A 26,084-nucleotide genomic window follows, 5' to 3' on the forward strand; every position below is an offset into this window, starting at 1 on the left:
AGTGCATCTAAGGCTGAGCCCTGTTCATTGTATTTTTTTTACCCACCCCCTTATCTCAGCTGTCAAGAGGGAGGATTCTCTTATAAGTTACCCGCAGCCACAGAGACAGTGGTGGGAAAAGAGGGTGGGAGGAAGATAAAGGAGGAAAAGGAGGGGTGAAAGGAACATTGAGCTGAGTGTGAGGGAGTGTGTACACACAACCCAGAGACTGAGTGACTCCTGTAACCAAGGACAAAGGTAGCAACACATCACAACGTCACTCTCGCCCACTGAACATCCTAAAGAAAGGGGAGGCGAGCACTCAGACTCTGAATCAACAGTCTCCCATTATTCAGTGCTGAGCCCCTGGGGTTGGAGTGATTGCCCTGGAGTGCTGAAGTCTGGGCACATCTTGGCCACATCCAGAGTGGACTGCACTGAACAGAAGCCTGGTGGGTGGAGTTAAATTATCTGCCAGAGTTTACTGTTCTCTTATTTCAGTGTTATAATTGCATTGCTTTCTTTAACTGGCCCATATTTGCATCTGTTTGACCAGCGAGGACTGAGGAGTAGACTGAGAGGGGTGTTCAGTGTGTGTCAAGGTGGAGCTGGAGGAGGCGTGGAGGAGTAACCCAAGGCAGTGAGGACAAAGGTACCAACCATGGGAAAATCAAACAGCAAGCTCAAGCAGGAGGTGGTGGAGGAACTCACCAGGAAGACCTACTGTGAGTGTCCTTTTTTTAATGTTCTATCTTTTTTCAACTGGACTGAGATAGGATGTGGATTGTATAAAATGCAAATATTTTATGTTGGGAGAACAAAATCATTGTAAAATGGATGAATAAATAACCTATACATAATACATGCCTATTTCATAACTATGTAACAGCATTAAAACAGCACTATAAGAGCACTGAACCAAGTCTGATTTAGTGCTGGTGAATTTTCTAGTGCATTTTATGATGAACAATATTGAATAAAATACTAAATGTGTACCTCACATGACCTGGTTTCCATGTAGCCTGTATAAGACATCTAGGCTTCTGTTTCTCTTAATCCTCAGAAACAACAGCACAAATTAAAGGCCCAATGCAGCCATTTTATATCAATATTAAATCATGTCTGGGTAACAATTACGTACCTTACTGAGCCCTGTTCATTGTATTTTTTTTACCCACCCCCTTATCTCAGCTGTCAAGAGGGAGAGATGTATATTAACATGGGCAGAAACAGCTTTTTAAAAAACTATTTTTCAAGCAAGAATTTTGCTATGACTGTCTGGGAGTGGTCTACGTGGGGAGGGAAAACTGAAAACTAGCTGTTATTGGCAGAGAGGTTTGGAACCGCATGGTGATGTCACCATGGAAACTCCAGCCCATGCAAACCTGCTGATTAGAAGGTCCTGTGTAGATTGTATTTTTAACAAGCAACTATCAGGAAATAACACTGATCACATTTTTCACACTTTTACAGTATTTGTTTCATCAGCTGTTACAATATGATAAAAAACATAGGAAAACAAATTTTACTGCCATGGGCCTTTAACTGTCATCTCCTCTGTGGATATAGCCTAGGCTTCATATTTTTGGCTTGCATAAATATTTCTATGGTGTCACAAATTGTGATTAGTTCAGGTCTTTGGAAACAGTCCACTGGGAAGGAGAGATATATGAATATGCAGATGGAGTTAAGACTTTGGATCAGCAATCAAGCTGGTGGTGGTTTGCCAAAAGTTAGCAAATATGGGCTTGATGGAGCCTTCATACATTGCCATTAGTGTATGCACATTTAGGCAATGGTCTTCAAGTAGCAGGCAAAATAACACTATTTTCATTGTGTGCAATAGGTCACTTAGCCTAAGTCAGGCAAAGGGGACTGGAGGCATTTGCATCAATAACAAGATAATCACAATTATGTTAATTAGCATCTCTAATCACAGAATGAACATATCCACATACAGTTGAAGTCAGATGTTTACATACACCTTAGCCAAATACATTTAAACTCAGTTTTTCACAATTCCTGACATTTAATCCTAGTAAAAATGTCCTGTCTTAGGTCAGTTAGGATCACCACTTTATTTTAAGAATGTGAAATGTCAGAATAATAGTAGAGAGAATTATTTATTTCAGCTTTTATTTCTTTCATCACATTCCCAGTGGGTCAGAAGTTTACATACAAATGTTCTATAGGGTTGAGGTCAGGACTTTGTATTGGCCATTCCATTACCTTGACTTTGTTGTCCTTAAGCCATTTTTCCACAACTTTGGAAGTATGCTTGGGGTCATTGTCTATTTGGAAGACCCATTTACGACCAAGCTTCAACTTCCTGACTGATGTATTGAGATGTTGCTTCAATATATCCACATAATTTTCCTCCCTCATGATGCCATCTATTTTGTGAAGTATAAGTCCCTCCTGCATCAAAGCACCCCCACAACATGATGCTGCCACCCCGTGCTTCACGGTTGGGATGGTGTTCTTTGGCTCGCAAGCTTCCCCCTTTTTCCTCCAAACATAACAATGGCCATAATGGCCAAACAGTTCTATTTTTGTTTCATCAGACCAGAGGACATTTCTCCAAAAAGTACAATCTTTGTCCCCATGTGCAGTTGCAAACTGTAGTCTGGCTTTTTTATGGTGGTTTTGGAGCAGTGGCTTCTTCCTTGCTGAGCGGCCTTTCAGATTATGTTGATATAGGACTCGTTTTACTGTGGATATAGATACTTTTGTACCCGTTTCCTCCAGCATCTTCAGAAGGTCCTTTGCTGTTGTTCTGGGATTGATTTGAACTTTTCGCACCAAAGGACGTTCATCTCTAGGAGACAGAATGCGTCTCCTTCGTGAGCGGTATGACGGCTGCGTGGTCCCATGGTGTTTATACTTGCGTACTATTATTTGTACAGATGAACGTGGTACCTTCAGGCGTTTGGAAATTACTCCCAAGAATGAACCAGAGTTGTGGAGGTCTACAATTTATTTTCTGACGTCTTGGCTGATTTCTTTTGATTTTTCCATGATGTCAAACAAAGAGGCACTGAGTCTGAAGGTAGGCCTTGAAATACATCCACAGGTACACCTACAATTGACTCAAATTATGTCAATTAGTCTATCAGAAGCTTCTAAAGCCATGACATCGTTTTCTGGAATTTTCCAAGCTGTTTAAAGGCACAGTCAACTTAGTGTATGTGAACTTCTGACCCACTGGAATTGTGATACAGTGAATTACAAGTGAAATAATCTTGTCTGTAAACAATTGTTGGAAAAATTACTTGTGTCATTCACAAAGTAGATGTCCTAACCGACTTGCCAAAACTATAGTTTGTTAACAAGAAATTTGTGGAGTGGTTTAAAAATGAGTTTTAATGACTCCAACATAAGTGTATGTATACTTCCGACTTCAACTGTAGCCATTTAAATGAAGCAGTCCATTTTGCAAATAAATATTGCTTTTTGTTCCTTCAGCATTTAGAAGACAAGAGTTGAAACATTACATTTGTGCACACAGTATTGAGTTTAGTGGGGTGGTGGTTAGCTTGTAGCATTGCATGCCAGGTGTTGGGTGGGAGTTGACAGCCAATGGCTGCCTAATGACAGTTCTGTTCACGCGGTGGGCTTCACCACACCACAACCAGGGAAGGCTGCTGTGGCAGGAGATTGAAGTGCTGAGGAAGATTGGGCTTCGTGCTGGGATGGGCTGTTTGCTGCTCTCCTTTATCCAGCTCTCTCTTTTCTGTTTTCTCTCTCTCTCTCCCTCCACATCCCCTAATTGCCCTATTTGAGCAGGGAATGGAACAGTATAATTAGGATCTCATCTCCTTAGCTTTGCACAGAGGGGCACCCAGCCTTTTCTCCCAGCATGTCCACTCCCTTACCCCGCTCTCATCTAATTTAGACCCCTTTTCATTTCTCCCCTCATTCCATCTCCTTTTCTTTCTGATTCTTCTTCTCCCTGTCCTGTTGAGAGGCTTAAATATTATTCCTCTGACTTGTAAATCATATCCTTTCATCTTTTCTCATTGGAAGTTGTTTTCAGTGATCAATTTTGAGCCCAGGAAGTTGTAGGGCTGTTTTCAGTGCCATAATAAAAGATTAAAAGAAGCTGGCTTACCCTACTGTCCTGTCCATGGCACACACCCAAATTAGAGGAGGAGCACCGTCTGTGCGTTAACAATTTTAGGATGCAGTTCTGGAGATTGTGTTTTTTTGGTGCATCTAAGGTAATTTGACAGCCAGTCAAGTAAATCTCATAAGCAACGTTTTTACTCCTATTGCCAACCTCACTTTGATCCAATGTCAAGTTTGAGACATTCTCTTTTGACACTTCAAAGGAAAAGCCTATCTATAATTATACCAGTCTTACACGTTTGGTTGTGCGGGCAGAAAGCAGAGATACTTCCTCTGCTTTCCTACTTTTTCTATTAGCTATTTCAATTTGCCAATTTAACAAGCATTTAATATTGCATGTTATGGCTTAAAACATACCCATATTTTAATGTAGGGTGCCACAGTTTAGCCTACTGTACCTAAACCTAAACAAGTCTAAATGGTTTTCCAAATGACTGGTCTGATATCATATGGAAAGAGGAATCCCAGTCAAATAACCTGAGGATGTAATAGGTGTTTTTGTTAGCCGTCAGACTCAGCTCAGCAGTTGATACTGACAGAGTGCAAGCTGGATGTGAGTAGGCCTGCAGGGCAAGTGAGCTGCTAGCCCTGACCTCACTGCTCTCCTCCCTCCTCATAGGCTGATTGTATTACTGCCCATTGCCTTTGACTGAGTTACATAATCAAACTTGATTAAATCTCAGCCATGGTGAATTGCCTAGATTTTTGGACGGCATTGACTTTTGAGGCCAATTTAATGGCTTGCCCGACATTCGTGAGATTGACTCTGTAATTTATGAATGTGTCACATGATAATTCTCTATGAAGCGCTGAGCAAAGCAGGGATGTACAGTGAGGGAAAAAAGTATTTGATCCCCTGCTGATTTTGTATGTTTGCCCACTGACAACGAAATGATCCGTCTATAATTTTAATGGTAGGTTTATTTGAACAGTGAGAGACAGAATAACAACAACAAAATCCAGAAAAACGCATGTCAAAAATGTTATAAATTGATTTGCCTTTTAATGAGGGAAATAAGTATTTGACCCCTCTGCAAAACATGACTTAGTACTTGGTGGCAAAACCCTTGTTGGCAATCACAGAGGTCAGACGTTTCTTGTAGTTGGCCACCAGGTTTGCACACATCTCAGGATTGAGGATTGATGAGTGGGATTGATGAGTGGGATTTTGTCCCACTCATCTTTGCAGATCTTCTCCAAGTCAGTAAGGTTTCGAGGCTGACGTTTGGCAACTCGAACCATTAGCTCCCTCCACAGATGTTCTATGTGATTAAGGTCTGGAGACAGGCTAGGCCACTCCAGGAACTTAATGTGCTTCTTCTTGAGCCACTCATTTGTTGCCTTGGCTGTGTGTTTTGGGTCATTGTCATGCTGGAATACCCATCCACGACCCATTTACAATGCCCTGGCTGAGGGAAGGAGGTTCTCACCCAAGATTTGATGGTACATGGCCCCGTCCATCGTCTCTTTGATGCGGTGAAGTTGTCCTGTCCCCTTAGCAGAAAAACACCCCCAAAGCATAATGTTTCCACCTGAATGTTTGACGATGGGGATGGTGTTCTTGGGGTCATAGGCAGCATTCCTCCTCCTCCAAACACGGCGAGTTGATTTGATGCCAAAGAGCTCCATTTTGGTCTCATCTGACCACAACACTTTCACCCAGTTGTCCTTTGAATCATTCAGATGTTCATTGGCAAACTTCAGACGGGCATGTACAGTGGGGCAAAAAAGTATTTAGTCAGCCACCAATTGTGCACGTTCTCCCACTTAAAAAGATGAGAGAGACCGGTAATTTTCATAATTGGTACACTTCAACTATGACAGACAAAATGAGAAAAACTATTCCAGAAAATCACATTGTAGGATTTTTTATGAATTTATTTGCAAATTATCGTGGAAAATAAGTAGTTGGTCACCTACAAACAAGCAAGATTTCTGGCTCTCACAGACCTGTAACTTCTTCTTTAAGAGGCTCCTCTGTCTTCCACTCGTTACCTGTATTAATGGCACCTGTTTGAACTTGTTATCAGTATAAAAGACACCTGTCGACAACCTCAAAGAGTCACACTCCAAACTCCACTATGGCCAAGACCAAAGAGCTGTCAATGGACACCAGAAACAAAATTGTAGACCTGCACCAGGCTGGGAAGACTGAATCTGCAATAGGTAAGCAGCTTGGTTTGAAGAAATCAACTGTGGGAGCAATTATTAGGAAATGGAAGACATACAAGACCACTGATAATCTCCCTTGATCTGGGGCTCCACGCAAGATCTCAAAATGATCACAAGAACGGTGAGCAAAAATCCCAGAACCACACGGGGGACCTAGTGAATGACCTGCAGAGAGCTGGGACCAAAGTAACAAAGCCTACCATCAGTAACACACTACGCCGCCAGGGACTCAAATCCTGCAGTGCCAGACGTGTCCCCCTGCTTAAGCCAGTACATGTCCATGCCCGTCTGAAGTTTGCTAGAGAGCATTTGGATGATCCAGAAGAAGATTGGGAGAATGTCATATGGTCAGATGAAACCAAAATATAACTTTTTGGTAAAAACTCAACTCGTCATGTTTGGAGGACAAAGAATGCTGAGTTGCATCCAAAAAACATGTGAAGCATGGGGGTGGTAACATCATGCTTTGGGGCTGTTTTTCTGCAAAGGGACCAGGACGACTGATCCGTGTAAAGGAAAGAATGAATGGGGCCATGTATCGTGAAATTTTGAGTGAAAACCTCCTTCCATCAGCAAGGGCATTGAAGATGAAACGTGGCTGGGTCTTTCAGCATGACAATGATCCCAAACACACCACCCGGGCAACGAAGGAGTGGCTTCGTAAGAAGCATTTCAAGGTCCTGGAGTGGCCTAGCCAGTCTCCAGATCTCAACCCCATAGAAAATCTTTGGAGGGAGTTGAAAGTCTGTGTTGCCCAGCAACAGCCCCAAAACATCACTGCTCTAGAGGAGATCTGCATGGAGGAATGGGCCAAAATACCAGCAACAGTGTGTGAAAACCTTGTGAAGACTTACAGAAAACGTTTGACCTCTGTCATTGCCAACAAAGAGTATATAACAAAGTATTGAGATAAACTTTTGTTACTGACCAAATACTTATTTTCCACCATAATTTGCAAATAAATTCATTAAAAATCCTACAATGTGATTTTCTGGATTTTTTTTCTCATTTTGTCTGTCATAGTTGACGTGGACCTATGATGAAAATTACAGGCCTCTCTCATCGTTTTAAGTGGGAGAACTTGCACAATTGGTGGCTGACTAAATACTTTTTTGCCCCACTGTATATGTGCTTTCTTGAGCAGGGGGACCTTGCGGTCGCTGCAGGATTTCAGTCAGGTCACTAGGTATACGGTGTTTCCTCCGACACATTGGTGCGGCTGGCTGCAGGGTTGGATGTGCGCTGTGTTAAGAAGCAGTGCGGCTTGGTTGTGTTGTGTTTCGGAGGACGCATGACCTTCGCCTCTCCCGAGTTCGTGCGGGAGTTGTAGCAACAACACAGTAACTACTAAACAATTGGATACCATGAAATTGGGGAGAAAAAGGGGGTACATTTATTTATTTATTTTTTAATAAGAAAATGTATCAGTTTACTAATTCGGCACATTTGGGCAGACTGGATTCAACATTTTGAACAGTAATGCAATGCTGTTCATTGGAATCGTCTAAAACGTTGTGCATACACTACTGCCATCTAGTGGCCAAAATCGAAATTGCGCCTAGACTCCTGAATGTTGCATAGTGTTAGTGAGTGTTGCATGGTGTTAGTGTTACATAGTTTGCCATTGAAAAACGACTGATCTCTATAGACGGGTTGGTTGTTTAGCCACAAAACGTGTGTACACAACTATGGAGCAAAACAGACATGGTTGACTTAGATGGTTGACAACATGTATGCTATATTTCATCTCCAATGTTTATTGAAAACAAATACATTTTCACAATGAGCACTTGTTGTCTCTCAAATGCATTGTTACAGTTGTTGGTTAGCTAGCTAGTGAATTTTAGCCATATTAGCATTGACATGAAATCAGTCAAAACACCTCAAAACAAGACATAGTATCAAGAACAAGATGAAATGAGCTGAAATTAGCCACTTACAATTCCCCACATGGCAGTTTCTTGTAATTCTTTCTAGCAATCTGGCCATCCAGAATCACAACAACACGTTGACTTCTTCCCAATGTAGGCGCGCACATCGTATTCATGACGTTGTCAGCTAGCCCATCTCAGAGATTCAGTAACTCAATATATCAAAGTGTGTCATTGTTAATCCCAAATGACTTGTTGTAATGCAACAATTACTGATCTTAATGCAAGTGACAAAAATAACCCTTATTTCAGTATAGATATATGTACTGTAATTACATGCATGTATTTTTAAAAAGTCAAAAGTGGCCACATTTTATTTTTACTATTTATCTTTATCTTTACTGGTAATATTGGTGTGATTGTTATATTAAGACGTGGATATTTTTGATTATAAGGTATTTTAGATGTATATCTGGGTTGAATAAGATCCTATGGGCAAACGGCATAACACAATATGAGATATGGACCAAAAACTTGGGATATCCAACAACAATATAGGTAAGTGTGAAAACAGGTACACAAGTCAAAATGGAGGATATCCTCCTTTAATTAGTGGGGTTGATCTTTGCTGGAACACTAACTGTCGATTTATTGCGTAAAGAAAATTAAATGGAGTTTATACACCCCATATTTCTTGATAAACCCTACTTAATCAAATAACTGTTTTTATAAAAATGTTTTCCATGAAATTAGATGGTATTTGAAGGAAACCAGATCAAAGTATTATGACCAAAGTATGAAAAATGACATGCTTCTACATTGATAACATTTGATCATAAAGTTACTGGTCCCCTCCCCCATGTCAAACACTTAGTAGATTCATTATTGAGGGGACAAGGTGACATCACCTTTACTCTCATTTAAATACACCAATGGTAACATGATATCCTCTTACTTAATTTAAATAAGTACTCCCTTGTAATCAACATTGGAGAAAACGTGTTTCCAGAGGGGCGTGGTTTATATAGCTAGATAGCTACTCTTACAGGTGCCAAAATTTGACTAGGATTTCAGCAAAACTCTATTCATCTATGGCAAAGATACTTACAATAAGCTCCCTGCCAACTCAACATGTCTTTTCAAACTTCCTGTTAGTTTGCCATGAGAGAAAAAGTACTTTTCAGAATGACTGTTCAGGACCTTCCGATTTAAGTAGTGGTCCTAGTAAATAAAGAAAGTTACCAAAACAGCACATCCACATTAAGGTTCTCATTTCCGAAACGGACCTAAAAATGCTGTGGTAATGAGAAATTTGTGTTTCGATAATGTTACCTCCTAAACTCAATCTGCAAATAATAAAGACAGATTATTATGAGTCAGCAAACAATTGACCACATCACTAAAGCCCATTCATTCCACCATGTTGGTAAGTTAATGGTTCTCTGACTTCTCTCTCAATTTGAGATTTTTTGCCATTTTGATCATGAGAAGGCCAAGTGGGGTAAAGGGGTTGTTTGAGAATAAGAACCTCATTCTGAAGGCATATATAAGTGAATAAATTAACTTGTGCTTAACTTGTGTTATTCACCCATAACATTTTATTTAAAAACTGGTTGGAGTTTTTACGGGAACTTGAAAGTGTTGAGACACGTCCACAGACAGTGTTTTTATAAATATTATAGTTTAATGTAAACGTAAACTAGTATTCCATTTTTATGATTTATGTAAAAACTAAATCAACATATTTTTTGTTTTATTCAAACAAGTTAGGTTTTTCTACAATGAAATTGTCACCAGATCTCAACCCAATTGAACACTTATGGGAGATTCTAGAGCAGTGCCTGAGACAGCGTTTTCCACCACTATCATCAACAAAACATCAAATTATGGAATTTTTCGTGGAAGAATGGTGTCACATCCCTCCAATAGAGTTACAGACACTTCTAGAATATTTGCCAAGGTGTATTGAAGCAACGCCCTATTAAGACACTTTATTTTGGCAGTTACCTGTATTTATTAAGCAAAACACCCAAGAAAACAACACTGCATCAGGCAATGTAAATAAATAGCCTATCCTTGCTCTACATGACAAGCTTCATTAAAATGTTGAATTAACTACTTAGTGGTGAAATGGCACTGTCTAGGTTACTGTTGAATGAAAGAGGAAAATGAAGAGACCGGTTTCTTTCTTTTTTTTGGTCTTTAAAATGAGGCAATCTTTTCCCAAAGGATATTTGTTTGAGCGTGTAGGAGGAAAGGCGGACACCCACTCTCAATTATATCATCCCTCTCCCTATCCACTGGGAACTCATTCACTCACTGGCATGAGCTTGTACTTGAAGGTTACAGGTATGCCTGGACATGACCTTTGCACATTCACTGTGTAAGGTTCAGGTAATATGATAGTTGTGACTATTCAAACCTTTGAATTATTCCCTCCACAGACTGGATAAAGTCTTGCAGGATTCTATATACAAGTTTTTTTTTTTTTATCCAACCAAGATTATGGTGACAACATTATGACCTGTGGCAGAGGGAACAGCAAAATATAGCCCATGAACATTTAGTTTGTTGTATTGTGTGTAGTGCCTTAAGTAGCATCCTGTATAGAGAAAGCTACCTGTCTGTCCGAAGAACCACTGCTATGAGCAGTGTACCTTCAGAACGCCGTCACAGGACCACCAGGTTTTCAGCCCTTGTTTTAGAGAGTATGCCCCAGGGTTCAGATTGTGAAAGGAGAACCATGAGGGAGTGGTTGATTAGATACTGGCAGATAATAATGCTGCTTGTGTGGGCATGATAACATGTCTCGTTACCCAAGCCACTCACCTTCCTGCTGGGTGACCTCTCTCTCTCACACAATGTGCTAAATTGACCTTTGAAATAATAATAATGATGTGGTCCTTGGGAGCAATACAGCAGATTAGTGAATTCCATAGCTTCAGGTGTAATGAATCATTCGGTTTGTTAACAATATGTACGGAATTACACATTATTCCTCAGGGTGGTTGCAAATTGAAAAACCCCAGTGCAATCATAATTTAAATAGGCAGCACTATTAAGCCAGATATACTGTCAGTCCAACCTGTACAGTCATGGGAATCAGTGATTTTCACCTGCCAATGGATTTGCCAAGTCACCTTCATGGTCTGATACATAGTACATTAGTTTGTCTCTTGCTAAAAACAGTTTCTTTTTTTCTTACAGTTACAGAGAAAGAGGTGCAACAGTGGTAAGTACATCATTTTAAATGACCCTCCAAATCTCCTCCTGCTCTACCCTTTTTTTCTCCCAAAACTCAGATTCTTCTAACCTATGCATTACCCCTAGTCTTCAAATAGAACTGTAGCTGCCCATGTGGGTGAGATTGACTGAGTCACCTGCAACATCTGCTGTCTACTACATTTGGCAGATGTTCTTGTGTTAATGCCAGGTGCTCCAGGGGCCAGCTAAAGGCTGACTTCAGTCTACAGGGTCACTATGACTGGTCTGAACCTGGAGTGTAGATCTGCTGCTCTGGGGGCTGAGAGCAGTGACTAGGGTGTGAGCTGGCTGGGCTGGTGGCCAGGAGCTTCCTGAGTTGTTGACTCATGTCTGACTGATGCTCCAACTCTGCAGCTGGGTATTAAGGCTTTTCTACAGAGGGAGTATTTCACTTTATATAGCCCTCTGATTAAATCCTCAATTTAATAGATCTTTGACACACAGATATTGCTTCTGAGGTGAAATCCATGGGGAAAGTATTTAAGTAGGCTAGATAGTATAGTTCTACTGCAAAGTTCATTTCTCACACATTGCCTTGGAGACAGATGAGTTCTGAAAATAGAATGACTTTGAAGCCTGATAATAGTGAGACAGAGTGACTTTGGAGTCTGTCTGATAACACTGATACAAACACCTCCGTGATCTAATCCCTGCGCCTCCCAAGCCTTCTGGGGCTATTTTCAAGAGAGCCTTCTGATAACAAAACAAAATCGCAAGGTGCAAAGAGCATTCTACACTCTTTTGTGTTACTATAGCTCATAGCATTCCCTCCATGAGATTGTGGGTGTATCACCAGATTGCACCTTAAATGTGTTTCAGAGAGGGTATTACCATGTACACATGTTATAGTGGGAGCAGCAAAATGCTTAGGTTACTAGCTCCTAACAATGCAGTAAAATGTCAAACAAGTACACATATAATAAAAAATAAAATAAAAAATAACAATCACCCCAATTAAATATAATATATACTAAGTGTACAAAACATTATGAATACCTGCTCTTTCCATGACAAAGACTGACCTGGTGATTCCAGGTAAAAGCTATGATCCCTTATTGATGTCACTTGTTAAATCCATTTTAATCAGTGTGGATGAAGGGAAGGAAAAAGGTTAAAGAATGATTTTTAAGCCTTGAAACAATTGAGACATGGATTGTGTATGTGTGCCATTCAGAGAGTGAATGGGCAAGACAAAATATTTAAGTGCCTTTGAATGGGGTATGGTAGCAGGCACTGGTTTGTGTCAAGAACTGCAACGCTGCTGGATTTTTCACACAACAGTTTCCAGTGTGTATCAAGAATGGTCCGCCACTCAAAGGACATCCAGCCAACTTGACACAACTATGGGAAGCATTGGAGTCAACATGGGCCAGCATCTCTATGGAATGCTTGAGACACCTTGTAGAGGCCATGCCCCAATGAATTGAGGCTGTTCTGAAGGAAAAAAGGGGGGTGCAAGTCAATATTAGGAAGGTGTTATTGTTTTGTACACTCAGTGTATATGCCATTTAGCAGACGCTTTTAAGCAACTTAGTCATGATTGCATACATTTTACATATGGGTGGTCCTGGGAATAGAACCCGCTACCCTGGCATTACAAGCACCCTGCTCTACCAACTGAGCTACAAATAACCTGATATGCTTACCAACCAGGCTCAAAGGTTGCTGCTGCCCCCTGGGGGAATGGCGTGTGGAAGTCTAACCTGGATAGTGTTTGTCTATGTCCTCATGAATCTGTGAACACATATAGAACAGTGACTGTGATTGCCTCCCCATCGACGACCGTTCGTGAGCAGGCAAGTGGTGAGACTGGAGGTGAGGTCTTTGCTAGCGCCCCATTGATGGGCATAGCAGCGTAGATCAGCTCCTAGCCCCTTATCAAAGATACTGGTCAGTCGCACACACACAGAGCACGGATTACATTATCAATATTGGTTATGATTAGCCTGGTGAAACCAACCTTATCGATGTGATCACCTTTCTATTTCACTTCAGATATCATAAAATGTGAAGTGAAATAGAATGGTCAACACAGCGATCAGGCTGGTTCCACCAGACTACATAATGCCCTAAACATTATATGCATCTAAGAAGTAGTAAATAAGCAACAAATAATGTCAGTTTACATAAATTCTGTTTCACAATTGGGTTATCAAATGTATCAAAGTGCTGAAGTGGCTTACCTTCTGTATTTGTACAAATGATGAGCCTGTAGAAGCTGTTTCCGCTGACAGGTGAAGGTTGCTGGCCGCATACTTGCCAAAATGTGTCTGACTGTTCCATTCATAGAAATGCTTACAGTGAGGACATGTCTTCATGATGGTGATGAGGGCCCCCTTGCTGGTCTTCTCTGTGCTGCATGTTTGGCAGCAAACTGAACATCTCTCAAACAACTGCAGAAGACAATCTTATGAGGTGGTGGCAAATTGCATTTTGTTCTAAAGGACAAAGCTTTTTGCTAATGCACTTCACAACCAAAATAACTCTATATCCGTTGTATATGCTTGGCTGGGGAATTAGCCTACTATTTTATCAAGCCAGGGATTTTTCAATGCAACTTTTCACATAAACATTATCTGTTGTTGATGATGAAGCCGTCTGCGTTATCAGGGCAGTAACTCTGGTCACTATCAGAGGCCTCATGTCGTGTCCTTTTGATAGGAGTTGAGGGAGACTGATGTCAAAAACGACTTTCTCTTTTTCCCAAAACACTTGAGAATGCGGTCTCTGATCAACTTTTTCGTTACCTCTATCAGAACGATCTTCTTGACCCTAACCAGTCAAGGTGGGTCACTCAACAGAGATTGCTCTTCTCTGCATCACGAAGGCTCTCTGCACTGCAAAGCTGACTCTCTCCTCATCCTCCTAGACCTATCCGCTGCCTTCGACACCACAAACCATCAGATCCTCCTCTCCCCCCACTCATGGCTGGGCTTCTCAGGCTCCGCACACTTTTTGGATTGCATCCTACCTGGCAGGCCGCTCTGACCAGGTGACATGGAGAGGATCTGTGTCCGCACCACAGACTCTCACTACTGGTGTCCCCCAGGACTTGGTTCTAGGTCCTCTTCTCTTCGCTCTATACACCAAGCAACTCGTTTCCATCATTTACTCACATGGTCTCTCCTGCGGATGACACTCAACTACTTTTATCCTTCCCCTCTTCTGAAACCCATGGCAACATGCATCACTGCGTGCCTGGCAGATATCTCAGCTTGAATGTCGCCCCCACCACCTCAAGCTTTACCTCAACAAGACGGAGCTGCTCTTCCTCTCAGGGAAAGCCTGCCCGCTAAAAGTCCTCTCCATCACGGTTGACAACTCCACAGTGTCGCCCTTCCAGAGTGCAAATAACCTTGGCTTGACCCTGGACAACACCCTGTCTATCTCTGCAAACATCAAAGCAGTGACTCGCTCCTGCAGGTTCATGCTCTACTACGTCCATAGAGTACGACCCTACATTACACAGGAAGCGGAGCAGGTCTTAATCCAGGCACTTGTCATCTCCTGTCTGGACTACTGCAACTCGTTGTTGACTAGCAGCAAGAGGAACTGCCCTTCCCTACCTTCAGGCTATGCTCAAACCTTACACCCAAAACCAATCACTCTGCTCTGCCACCTCTGGTCTCTTGGCCCTCCACCCCTACAGGAGGGCAGCTCCTGCTCAGCCCAAGCTCTTCTCTGTCTTGGCAATCCAATGGTGGAACCAGGTTCCCGCTGAAGCTAGGACAGCAGAGTCCCTGCCCATCTTCCAAAATCACCTGAAAACCTACCTCTTCAAAGAGTATCTTAAATAATACCCCTCCTCATCTCAACCCTCCCCCCAAAATAAATTATTAAAATATAATTCCTGAAGCAACACTTGCACTTGACTGCCCCCTTTCTAGCTCTGACTTTGCTGAGAAGTACTTTAATTGGGGAAAAGTGTACTTACTATGCATGTGATATGTGGTTGTTCCACCTAGTTGTCTTAAGATGAATGCACTAGCTATAAATCACTCTGGATAAGAGAGCCTGCTAAATGACTCAAATTTAAAAATGAAACAATGGAGGTGTCACAAGGGTACTTGTGTCGCATGACACTTTTACTCTGAAGTTTTGCTTGACAAGCTGTGAAAATTGCAAGTAAACAGTGAATTCAAATATTTTGTTAGGTCACTAAACCATTTGGGTTCCAGAGTGGCGCTGCGGTCTAATGTACTGCATCTCAGTGCTAGAGGCGTCACTACAGACTCTGGTTCGATTCCAGTCTGTATCACAACCGGCCATGATTGGGAGTCCCATAGGGCGGCTCACAATTGGCCCAGCGCTGTCCTGGTTAGTGTTCGGCCCGGGGTAGGCCGTCATTGTAAATAAGAATTTGTTCTTACATACTTGCCTAGTTAAATAAGTAAAAAAAAAAAAAAATGTAATCACATTGCTGGACATGTTATGATACCCACATTTTCTCCTTCTGGTAGGTCCCGGCATCCATTCATGACCAGGCGATAAGTCTGACACCCAACTGTGCACTTTGTCTAACAGAAAAACAGCGTCAACAATTGTCATCATCCCTCAATTATAAACATAGCTCGAGAAACAACAATATTGTTTGGAAGCTAATTCTATGCTTTACAGATGTTGACAGATTGGCTCCAGATTGGATTCGATTCAGGACGGTGACACCATACAACCTACTGTGACATGTTTTGTCATGGCCCTGGGTTGGTTTGAGTTGGTTGCTGCTAGTTAGTACACTGCTGTAGTCAGACATGAGTTGTTAGCTAGTACTACCATAGGTCCATCCAATATTTAATTGTGTCCTAGTCATGGGTTGTACCTTGGAGGCTAATGTGACTGTTTCATCTAAATTACATTAATTTACAGTGGCATGGAAATACGCTAAATTGGGCACATAATTAGTAGCAAACAACGTTGTCATATTATGTCGTCAAATTTCCTTTAGAGTGATGATAATGTTGCCATTATTGTTACTAGCAAAGTTCGTCAAAAATAGCTAGCAATGCTAATGTTAGCTAGCTTTTAAAAAAATGGTGGCAAATCCGAGTTGTATTGATGTAGGCTAACGTTATCTAGCTAGCAGTGATAATGATTATCAAATATACATAACCAGCAGTCTATGGCCTAGCTAGTGACTACCAGTATACTCACCACTGCGCTCCTTCCGCAAAGCATGCAAACCATTTGAATGTGCATCCTGGTGGAAGCATGCATTGCATAGTTAATCTGTATAGGGTTTTTCAGTCTAAAACATCTGTGATCCTTTGAGCGCTTTGGGGCAATGAAACAACGGAGCCACGTTGAATAAAGGGAAGCGAAGTGGGCAGAGGGGCGATTTGCACGTGGAACTTGGCAAAAGAGTGCATGATTTGTATACATAATTGTAATCCAAACTCCGTTTCAGACGAGACTGACTTTATGACCAAAATTATCCTCTTTACACTTTGTAGTCAATTTTGACACTCAAATGGATGCCTCAGGCCGTTTTCAAAGGGATTAGTTGGTGTTTAGGGGCAGCAGCTCTTGAAGCAATTTGAAGCACACAGGGAATTGGGTCATTTCCTCTGCGATGCAATGCTATAACACAGTCAACTCATCTCAAAGCAAAATAATGATGGAGCTGCCTGATTATTCTGTTTTTATTTTTGTAGTAAATTAGTGGATGAAAGATAAATAGTTGCATACATCTTACCCCCAGGCTAGATCTAGCTATACAACATATGATGATTTACTGTAGCCTATTGCACTTTGTAAATGCTGCCTTTCCCTGTCCGTCTGACGTGCCAGGTCTTTAACATTATTTCATCTGCCTTGGCTTTGTGTCAAAACCTGATCCTTGTACGAGAGAGAAGTCAGTGCCTCGTGAGCCAGTCAATCAGTGTGTTGATGCACTACCCTCTCTGATAGGGTCAGGGAGCAAGGGCTCATCCACATCCCTGTCCACATGCAGCAGAAAGACAACGCTCGGCTGGCTCTGCTTCGGCACGTGGCTACAGAGTCGGCCAGTCTCAGGGGCTGCCTGGGTGCACTGGGGCAGAATAACACCCTGGCTGTGCACTCCATCCAAGTCAGTCAGACTTCCATCCATTCTTTTACATAAAACGTTGCATGACTCCTCAATGGAAGATCAGCTGCAATCACCATGGTTGAGTGTGAAAGATGAGAGGCAATTTAAACAGGGGAAATGCCAGATGGTGTGTAATTAGTGGAGGAGCCACTGACAGACATAGAATAAATAGCAAGGTTAGATAAATAGACTCTTAAACACGACCCTAGGCAACACATTGACTAGGGTTTCAATGATGAACTCTTTTGGCATAGAGGAACTACATCACTGCCTCAGTCGATAAGAAAAAATAATAATACATCTGGGGGCTCTCCCAAAAAATCTCGAGGCAGACATGCCAGAATGCCGCGATTGAAAACCAAAGTTTGCAAGCAAAGCCTGCCTTTGCAGTGGTTTTTGTTAAGGTAGTTGATGCAAACTAGCCACTTGCGAAATGCACACATTAAAAATAACCTCTGTGATCTCCATCTTGCTAGCTACTATTTAGTATTTTGTTCAAGCAGATAAAGTAGTGACGTAGGCAGTGACGTATTTCCTCTATGCCTAAAGAGTCCGTCATTGAAACCAGACCCTAGTCACTCTGTTGCCTACGATTGGGTTTTCGAAACTCTTAGATAAATGCTGGTACTGTTAAATGTCTCCTCCATATTGATCAATGCTAATCTATTCAGGGGGAAATGTCATTAGCATGCTTAGTGCTCACCTGCAATCAATAACACAGGGACATAGCCAAGTATCCCTGCCAACTGGACAACAACAAGGGAAAGTAGCTAAATAGCCTTGTCCACAACACTGTTTATAGCCATCCACCATGATGACAGATTACAGCGTGTTGGTAGAAAGCTGCCAGTCATGTACAGTATATCTCCAGGTTGCCTCACTGACTATGACATAAAGTCACTGGTCTACTGGTTTAGGCTATTTTCATGTGAGTAAGCACAATTATCCTGAAAGGCCTAGGAGCTAGGCTACATGTCCATGCACAACTGCACATATGCTAGTGAGTTAGCCAGGGTCACATCAAACTAGAGAAAGATGCTTCACATTTAGTTAGATTGGGATCATCCTGCCCAATTACTAGTCAATGGTTAGTTACTAAGCAACTGATTGAATCTAAAGGCCTGTGTGTTTTTGCACTAGCCTGTTTTTGCAACGATTTTCCTCTCACAGAGACAATGGGAATTTCACAAATGAGTCAGACAAAATCTATTTAACTTGAAATGGGTCATATTGGGATTTGTATTACCTGCCCGCTGAACGGCAATTAGACTTGATTCCTCATTGTTCTTCAGTGAGCTTTCGTTTCCTCTGCATATCTCCACATCTGGATATGCAAATAGGAGGATTATGGCCTTCTCTTCAAAAAATTCTCAGCCCATCTTTAGAGATTCTCTGTGTCTGTCTGTCCTATTCTAGGTTTAGCAGGAGTGTGCTTTATCTGCGAGGCAGATTAAAAATATGAGTTTCAGAGTGAGGAGCCAAAGGAAGGAGTGAGTGTAGGGAGGATCTGTCCTGGCTTCATTCTTCATTCCTCTCAGTCTGGCCTTCATTACAGCAGATCCTCATCAGGACCAGTCTGGGTCTGTTGTCAATCACACAGAGACATGGGAAGTTATGGGAACTCACAAAAGACCTGTCTACCTCTGAACATCACTGTCTAACACTGGGTCAGACGTCATGTGGATGCACATTTTAGTCCACCAAACTGATAATACCCCCACGATTTTACCAGAGAGCGATGGAGAGAGAAATATACACCTTAAACTAGCCTACCCATCTCTGATTCCTTCTTCAAATCTCCTTCTCCCTCTCCGTCTCCCTCTCTGTACAGACCCATTAAAGGCTTGTTATTTTACTCTGATAACACTGTTTCTTTATTGAGTTGTACAACGAGACTGTCTACCTTTGAGTGACGAGGCTTGAAATTGGTTCTATAAATAGCTGTGGTGTTATGTCATTCTGGACATATCATCTCATCTCTAGAGGCTAGAAGCTCACAGATTGATTTATCATGTATGCACATTATCAAAAGACAAGAAAGTAATTTGATTTGAATTAAACTCTCTCTGCCTATTATATTTGATTAGAGACATTATCTTATCTGCTAGCAAGATAAATAGCTTTGGGTTAAACCTTTTTATACAACATGCTGTTTTAAACTAGATCAATGCTGCTTGCCTGTTAAGAGCTGCGTCTGAAGCTCAGTGTTATTGAACAATTTCACATTATATTCAATAGGCTAATTGTATCCCTATCATGTTAACTTTCTCTTGTGTTCTCTTTGCCTTCCTCTCTCATCATTATCATCATTATCATCATCATCATCTCCTGCAGGTACAAAGGCTTTATTAAGGACTGTCCAAGTGGTCAGCTGGATGCTGTGGGCTTTCAAAAGATCTACAAGCAGTTCTTCCCTTTTGGTGACCCCACCAAGTTTGCTTCTTTTGTCTTCAATGTCTTTGATGAAAACAAGGTTTAAATGTTTTTATTATTTGTACCTCCATACAATTACATGTGCTTTTTCTGTGATTTTAATTACATTTCAGCCACTGTCATGTTAGGGGAGTAAATGCGTACATACTGTATAGTAAAAAGGTTTAGGATGCTGTTTCTGGTAGATGGGTGAGATTACTCCGTGATGATCTAACAGTTTCCAGTCTCTGTGGTGCCTTGAGGGTCATAGCACTGTGTAACGGTCTCTAATCAGAAGTGGAATCTGAGCGCAGAAAGGGTCCCTTTTGTGGGATCAATCAGAGGTGAGATGGGTTGACAAAGCACATGTCAGAGGTTCCTGGAAATGAGAGGGAAATGGACTTTGAACAAAGGTTTTTGTAATTCACAACAAGGCATTGCAATTCTTGTTTCATCCCCATGGTCTGTAGGCTTTGAGAGGAACCCCAAACGTTGTGTGTGTGTGTGGCTTGTTAATGAAACATGCTAGTGCAGCCTGGCATTATGTTATCAATATTCAATATTAATCATTCATAAAGCAGCATCCTCGTTTAGTTATCAAGGTCATCTGTTGTGTTGTTAAGAGCAGCCCTCACAGGCTGGTCGATGACCCCTGGCGGCCATAGCCACACACTGGTTCGGATGTTTATGAGTTTAATTTGTGCTAAGCACCCTGTAGTTAGAGAGAATGCAGTGGTTCTAATAGTATTTGTAATCAGTGTAATTTTTCAGTTCAATGTCTGTTTTACAACAGCTGGCTGGCTGGCTGGTCCCTTGTCTGGTGGAGATAGAATCAGTCTGAGAGTCCGTAAAATGCTGTTGTTGTGTCTCAGATCCCATATCTCTCCTTTAGCAGGCCTGGCTCAGGTCTGGGGTATGTATCCTAGGATGTAATTTTGCCTACAACAATATCTCATGAAAATCAAATCAGAAAAGATCTACTGGTATCTTGAAAATAAATATTTTGTTCCCCTCTTCTCATTATCATGTAGTAGCAGGCATTGCTGTGTATTGTATGTAATCACAAGCGCATACAGTCAGGATGCTCGCTGCATTTTGGCAAATTTTTGGCAAATATCAAACAGCTGATTGTTTCGCAATATTCCAAAATACAATCAAGGGAAAAACAAAGTTTGGAAAAACAAATGGTTTCTGTTGCAAATAGTAGATTCTAATCCATCTGTAGTTAGGCTACCAAAAGATCTTACCAAAAGTATGTGGACACATGCTCATGGAACATCTCATTCCAAAATCATGGGCGGCAGGGTAGCCTAGTGGTTGGACTAGGAACCGAAAGGTTGCAAGTTCGAATCCCGAGCTGACATGGTACAGATCTGTCGTTCTGCCCCTGAACAGGCAGTTAACCCACTGTTCCTAGGCCACCATTGAAAATAAGAATTTGTTCTTAACTGACTTGCCTAGTTAAATAAAGGTAAAATAAATGCTGTAATAACAGCCTCCACTCTTCTGGGAAGGCTTCCCACTGAATGTTGTAACATTGCTGCGGGAACTTGCTTTCATTCAGCCGCGAGAGCATTAGTGAGGTTGGGCGATTAGGCCTGGCTCGCAGTCGGCATTCCAATTCATCCCAATGGTGTTCAATGGGGTTGAGGTCAGGGCTCTGTGCAGGCCAGTCAAGTTCTTCCACACCGATCTCGAAAAAACATTTCTGTATGGACCTCACTTTGTGCACGGGGGCATTGTCATGCTATAACTGTTTCCACAAAGTTAGAGGCACAGAATTATCTAGAACGTCATTGTATACTGTAGCGTTAAGATTTCCCTTCACTGGAACTAAGGGTCCTAGCCCGAACCATGAAAAACAGCCCCAGACCATTATTTCTCCTCCACCAAACTTTACGGTTGGCACTATGCATTGGGACAGGTAGAGTTCTCCTGGAACCAACCAAACCCAGATTTGTCCATCGGACTGTCAGATGGTGAAGCACGACTCAACACTCCAGAGAACATGTTCCCACTGCTCCAGAGTCCAATGCGGCGAGCTTTACACCACTCCAGTCGACGTTTGGCATTGCGCTTGGTGATCTTAGGCTTATGTGCGGCTGCTCGATCATGGAAACCCATTTTATGAAGCTCCCGACGAACAGTTATTGTGCTGACATTGCTTCCAGAGGCAGTTTGAAACTCGGTAGTGAGTGTTGCAACCGACGACTGATGTTTTTACGCGCTACGCGCTTCAGCACTCGGCAGTCCCGTTCTGTGAGCTTGTGTGGCCTACCACTTTGTGGCTGAACCGCTGTTGCTCCTAGACGTTTCCACTTCACAATAACAGCACTTACAGTTGAATGAGGCAGCTTTAACAGGGCAGAAATTTTACGAACTGGCTCTTCAGTAAGGCCATTCTACTGACAGTGTTTGTCTATAGAGATTGCATGGTGAGCTCGATTTTAGACACCTGTCAGCAACAGGTGTGGCTGAAACAGCCGAATCCACTAATTTGAAGGGGTGTCCACATACTTTTATATATATATAGTGTACCTCGCAGCATGCATCCATCTTGCTAATGACCAGAGTTGACATACTTTAGCCTCGGGAGAGCCAGGTGCAGAGCAGAAATAGCAGCAGACATGGAGCACAAGTCTGCCCCACTTTTCAGCAGTAGACCAAACAAAGTGTTTAGGGGAGTTAGTGTGAAAGAAGATATTTGCCTTGTGTCTAACCCCCCCCCCCCCTTCTCTCTCTATATCTTTCTCTCTCTCCCTCTCTCTCTCTCTCTCTCTGTGTGTGTGTGTTATTGAATAGGATGGACACATAGAGTTTTCAGAGTTCATCCAGGCCCTGTCGGTGACTTCGCGGGGGACACTGGATGAAAAGCTCAGATGTAAGGAGAGATGACCCCTTCACATCAGGCAGTGCACGTTGACATTTCAGTGACAGGACCTGAGTATATGTGATCGTATTGTTATGCATGTACAGAACAAAAAGACAGGCTCACAGAAGACTACAAATAAGAGATTTTTAAGTATTGTTTCAATGGTGTTGCCTACGATGTGGGCCCTGGGTTTGGATTACCTTTAGAAAATATTTGGGAGAAATAGTTCTAACTCTGTGGGGGTTCATTCTATCTCAAAACTCTCATCCCACTCCACTCCCCCACATACAGCCACTCATGTTTAATACCTGAGTAAAAGGTCAAGGCTACATACATTCATCCATCCCCATCTACCTGTACACAATCCCAAAACTACTTTATTTACAATCAGTACTGGGCCTTCACCATCTGTTTTTTTTGTTGCTGTATTTAGGGGCTTTCAAATTGTATGATCTTGATAACGATGGCTACGTCACACGAGATGAGATGTTAAACATTGTAGATGCCATATATCTGATGGTGGTAAGTTATACAATACCAAAATGTTCCAGTGTCAAAAAGGCTAATGGTAGAATTCACATACAGTATTTTACATTGACCTGAAATATTGCAAGACAATATATTTGCCTTTGTGTTCCAGGGGAACACTGTAGAGTTACCAGAAGAAGAGAATACCCCTGAGAAGAGAGTGGACCGTATTTTTTCCATGATGGACAAGGTATACCTCTATTCCACAAATAAAACACTGTAGTAACCCAAAACCACCACCATGGGTTAAGATAGAATTATGTAACTATTTGTTTATAGCTATTTTGCTCTTAGTTGTACAACGTATAGATCACTTTGTTTCTCAAGTCAGTGGCAGTACTATTGTAATGAGCTGACTAGCAACTCCACAGAAAATACCATGTGTATTGTGTTCCTACTGTGTCCCTGTGCTGTAGTGCAGTGAGGAGGGCCGTCTAGAGTTTAGACCTCTTAGCCGTAGCCATCCCAGCATCACTAACAATTCCTGCAGTCTATAAACACCACAGATACCCCCTCCACCACCACAGCCCAGTGCTAATGCCCACTCAGCTCACTCAGGCCATCCTCGTCCTTGGCTCAGTGAAAGATGAGATGGAGCCTGCCTGGGCATGTTTGTCAGTTCCATACCCAGTGCAAGGATCAGGCCGATAGGACTGGCTTCAGAGCACAGCATCAGTTGCTCAGTCATTTGTATGGGCGGAGGGAAGTGAGCTGACCATTCAAGTGCACTGAACTAGATCAGCCAAGCCATGTAGAAAAGGCCCTGGTATATTACATTAATGGGGACGGAGTGGCACAGAGGTCTAAGCCATTGCATCGCAGTGCTAGAGGCGTCACTACAGACCCGGGTTCGATCCCAGGCTGTATGACAACCGGCCGTCCCATAGGACGGAGCGCAATTGGCCCAGCGTCGTCCGGGTTATGGGAGGGTTTGGCCGGGGTAGGCCATCATTGTAAATAATAGTTTGTTCTTAACTGACTTGCCTAGTTAAATAAAGGTTAAATAAAAAATAAAAACATTTACTCATGATTTGTTTGCCCCCTGCTGGTAAGATAGATTAAAGCGGCCTGATCTGCGATGGAGATGCTGTTCCGTTGTGCTATATCTTCTCCCGTGTTCTTATTCCAGAATGCTGATGGCAAGTTGACCCTGCAGGAGTTTCAGGAGGGTTCCAAGGCAGACCCCTCCATTGTGCAGGCACTGTCACTGTACGATGGGCTGGTATAGGGCCTAAAGTGTTTAAAGGTGAGTGGAGCAGTGATCATGCAGCATTGAATTCAATACCCAAGTATTGGAAATGTCATAAGGTTGTACATACTGTATGATATATTCAAAATCATGTTTTATAATAAGAGAAACAAGGAATTGTGTGGTCAATTGATCTGAGGATGACAATGTGTGTTATTGAGAATACTACAGTTTACGAAGTGCAGTATAGTGTAGAGGTCAGAGACTCGGTCTGAAAACAATGCAAAACCGCCATTGTCAGACCACAGTTTGTCCTTATGTATTATTAAAGTGCCCTCTGCTGATTGCTGGCAATGAAACAGCCATGCAGTGCTCAGAGAGGAGAAAGGGCAGTTAGCTGGTCTATCCTCCCCTCTGTCTAATGTATTCCACAGCCCATTATTGCTGTAGCTGACGTCCTGCTCAACATGTGATAGAGTGTGTTTCAGCTCAATACAGACACTTACATGGGACAGCTTGGGTTTAAAGTAGCACTGCATTTACTTGTTAGTTTTGTGTCTCTTTTGTCAATAGGATCTTGCACTGTTTGTGTCCATGTCTGATTTCATTGAACTCAATGGTGATTATTATTACAGATTCGCAGATGAGTCCAACATGGTGCCATCACACCTGCTATGAGAAAAAAGCATCTACAAGCATCAACGTCCCTCCATGCACCATCCAGAAGGAGACGTGGGGTGAGGAGAAGGGCAAGGACTTGTGTAATACTGCTGCCGTCAATTGCACATATTCATCTGCACTATAAGCATTGAAAACAACTCTGAGCCCTCTGATATACAAAAATGTAAAATAAAAAAGGACAAGAGGGGAATATACACTGAACTTATACATACAAGCAAGGCAGTTGTTTTTCCTTGTGGACTATACTGGAGGATACCCCTTGAGGTGTGTGTGAACTGTGAACGGCGCTCAACAGAGTCAGAGTGGTGTGACTGACACGTGGAGAGCTGTCACATGGCTACCTGAAAGACTACAGCAGGAGACATCAGCAGGCACTGATTGTTTTTGAGTGTTGAGGGAGATCAACTTATTTATAAATCCATGTATATAGGATATACTATAAATAGTATTGTTATTATGTGTTGCTTTGCTGCGTTTGTTGGAGTGCTGTTCATTAACATGAAATTAAGCTTAATCGTTTTTTAATCAGTTTTAATTAATGGAATGCTTTTTTTCATCCTGCTTCCTGCACAAACCGCTTCCTTGGTTGTCTTTCACATTTTTATTTGAGGAGTAAGTGGTCAGGGAGGGGCTTTCATTTGTAAGGCTTAATTCATTATGTTTGGGTTATGTGCCTCCTATTGTGTTGGATGTATGTTCCGTTTCCCATCAGCACTACTGTTAAGGCACTGTAATGTCTCAATGCCACATTCTAAATGACATGATCAAGCAACACAGTGTAATTCCTCACAGTTGACATATCTCAACTGAGGCTCATTATTTCCTTTGACGTCGTCTTACTCCATCCACCCTGTGTATACACAAGGCTTCAGCCATTGAGAACAAACAGACATACATTCTCGTTGTAAAGATTTTTGCAGG

At 42.0% G+C, this 26,084-nt stretch overlaps 1 protein-coding gene and 1 long non-coding RNA gene across 3 annotated transcripts; one reads left to right on the forward strand and one right to left on the reverse strand.

Moving 5' to 3' along the window:
• Window positions 1-226: 226 nt before the first annotated feature.
• LOC139389966 (neuronal calcium sensor 1-like) lies at window positions 227-26,084 on the forward strand. Of its 2 annotated transcripts, XM_071137019.1 has the most exons (9): window positions 227-431; window positions 536-704; window positions 11,358-11,382; window positions 19,816-19,954; window positions 22,696-22,774; window positions 23,199-23,287; window positions 23,406-23,483; window positions 24,423-24,539; window positions 25,118-26,084. In XM_071137019.1, exons 2-8 carry the CDS (start codon window positions 641-643, stop codon window positions 24,519-24,521), a joined length of 573 nt encoding a protein of 190 aa, XP_070993120.1. In that variant the 5' UTR covers window positions 227-431; window positions 536-640; the 3' UTR covers window positions 24,522-24,539; window positions 25,118-26,084. The 2 variants fall into 2 exon arrangements, with proteins under 2 accessions (XP_070993120.1, XP_070993119.1); XM_071137018.1 differs by lacking the exons at window positions 227-431; window positions 536-704 and having other exon boundaries at window positions 11,116-11,382.
• LOC139389967 (uncharacterized) lies at window positions 11,363-16,737 on the reverse strand. Its single transcript, XR_011629446.1, has 4 exons — window positions 16,566-16,737; window positions 15,857-15,931; window positions 13,598-13,807; window positions 11,363-13,148 (listed from the first exon to the last, which is right to left on the reverse strand). It is a non-coding gene; the product is annotated as an uncharacterized lncRNA (long non-coding RNA).

The sequence above is a fragment of the Oncorhynchus clarkii genome, chromosome 30 (genome assembly GCF_045791955.1).
Source record: "Oncorhynchus clarkii lewisi isolate Uvic-CL-2024 chromosome 30, UVic_Ocla_1.0, whole genome shotgun sequence".
In the NCBI taxonomy this organism is placed as follows: domain Eukaryota; kingdom Metazoa; phylum Chordata; class Actinopteri; order Salmoniformes; family Salmonidae; genus Oncorhynchus; species Oncorhynchus clarkii.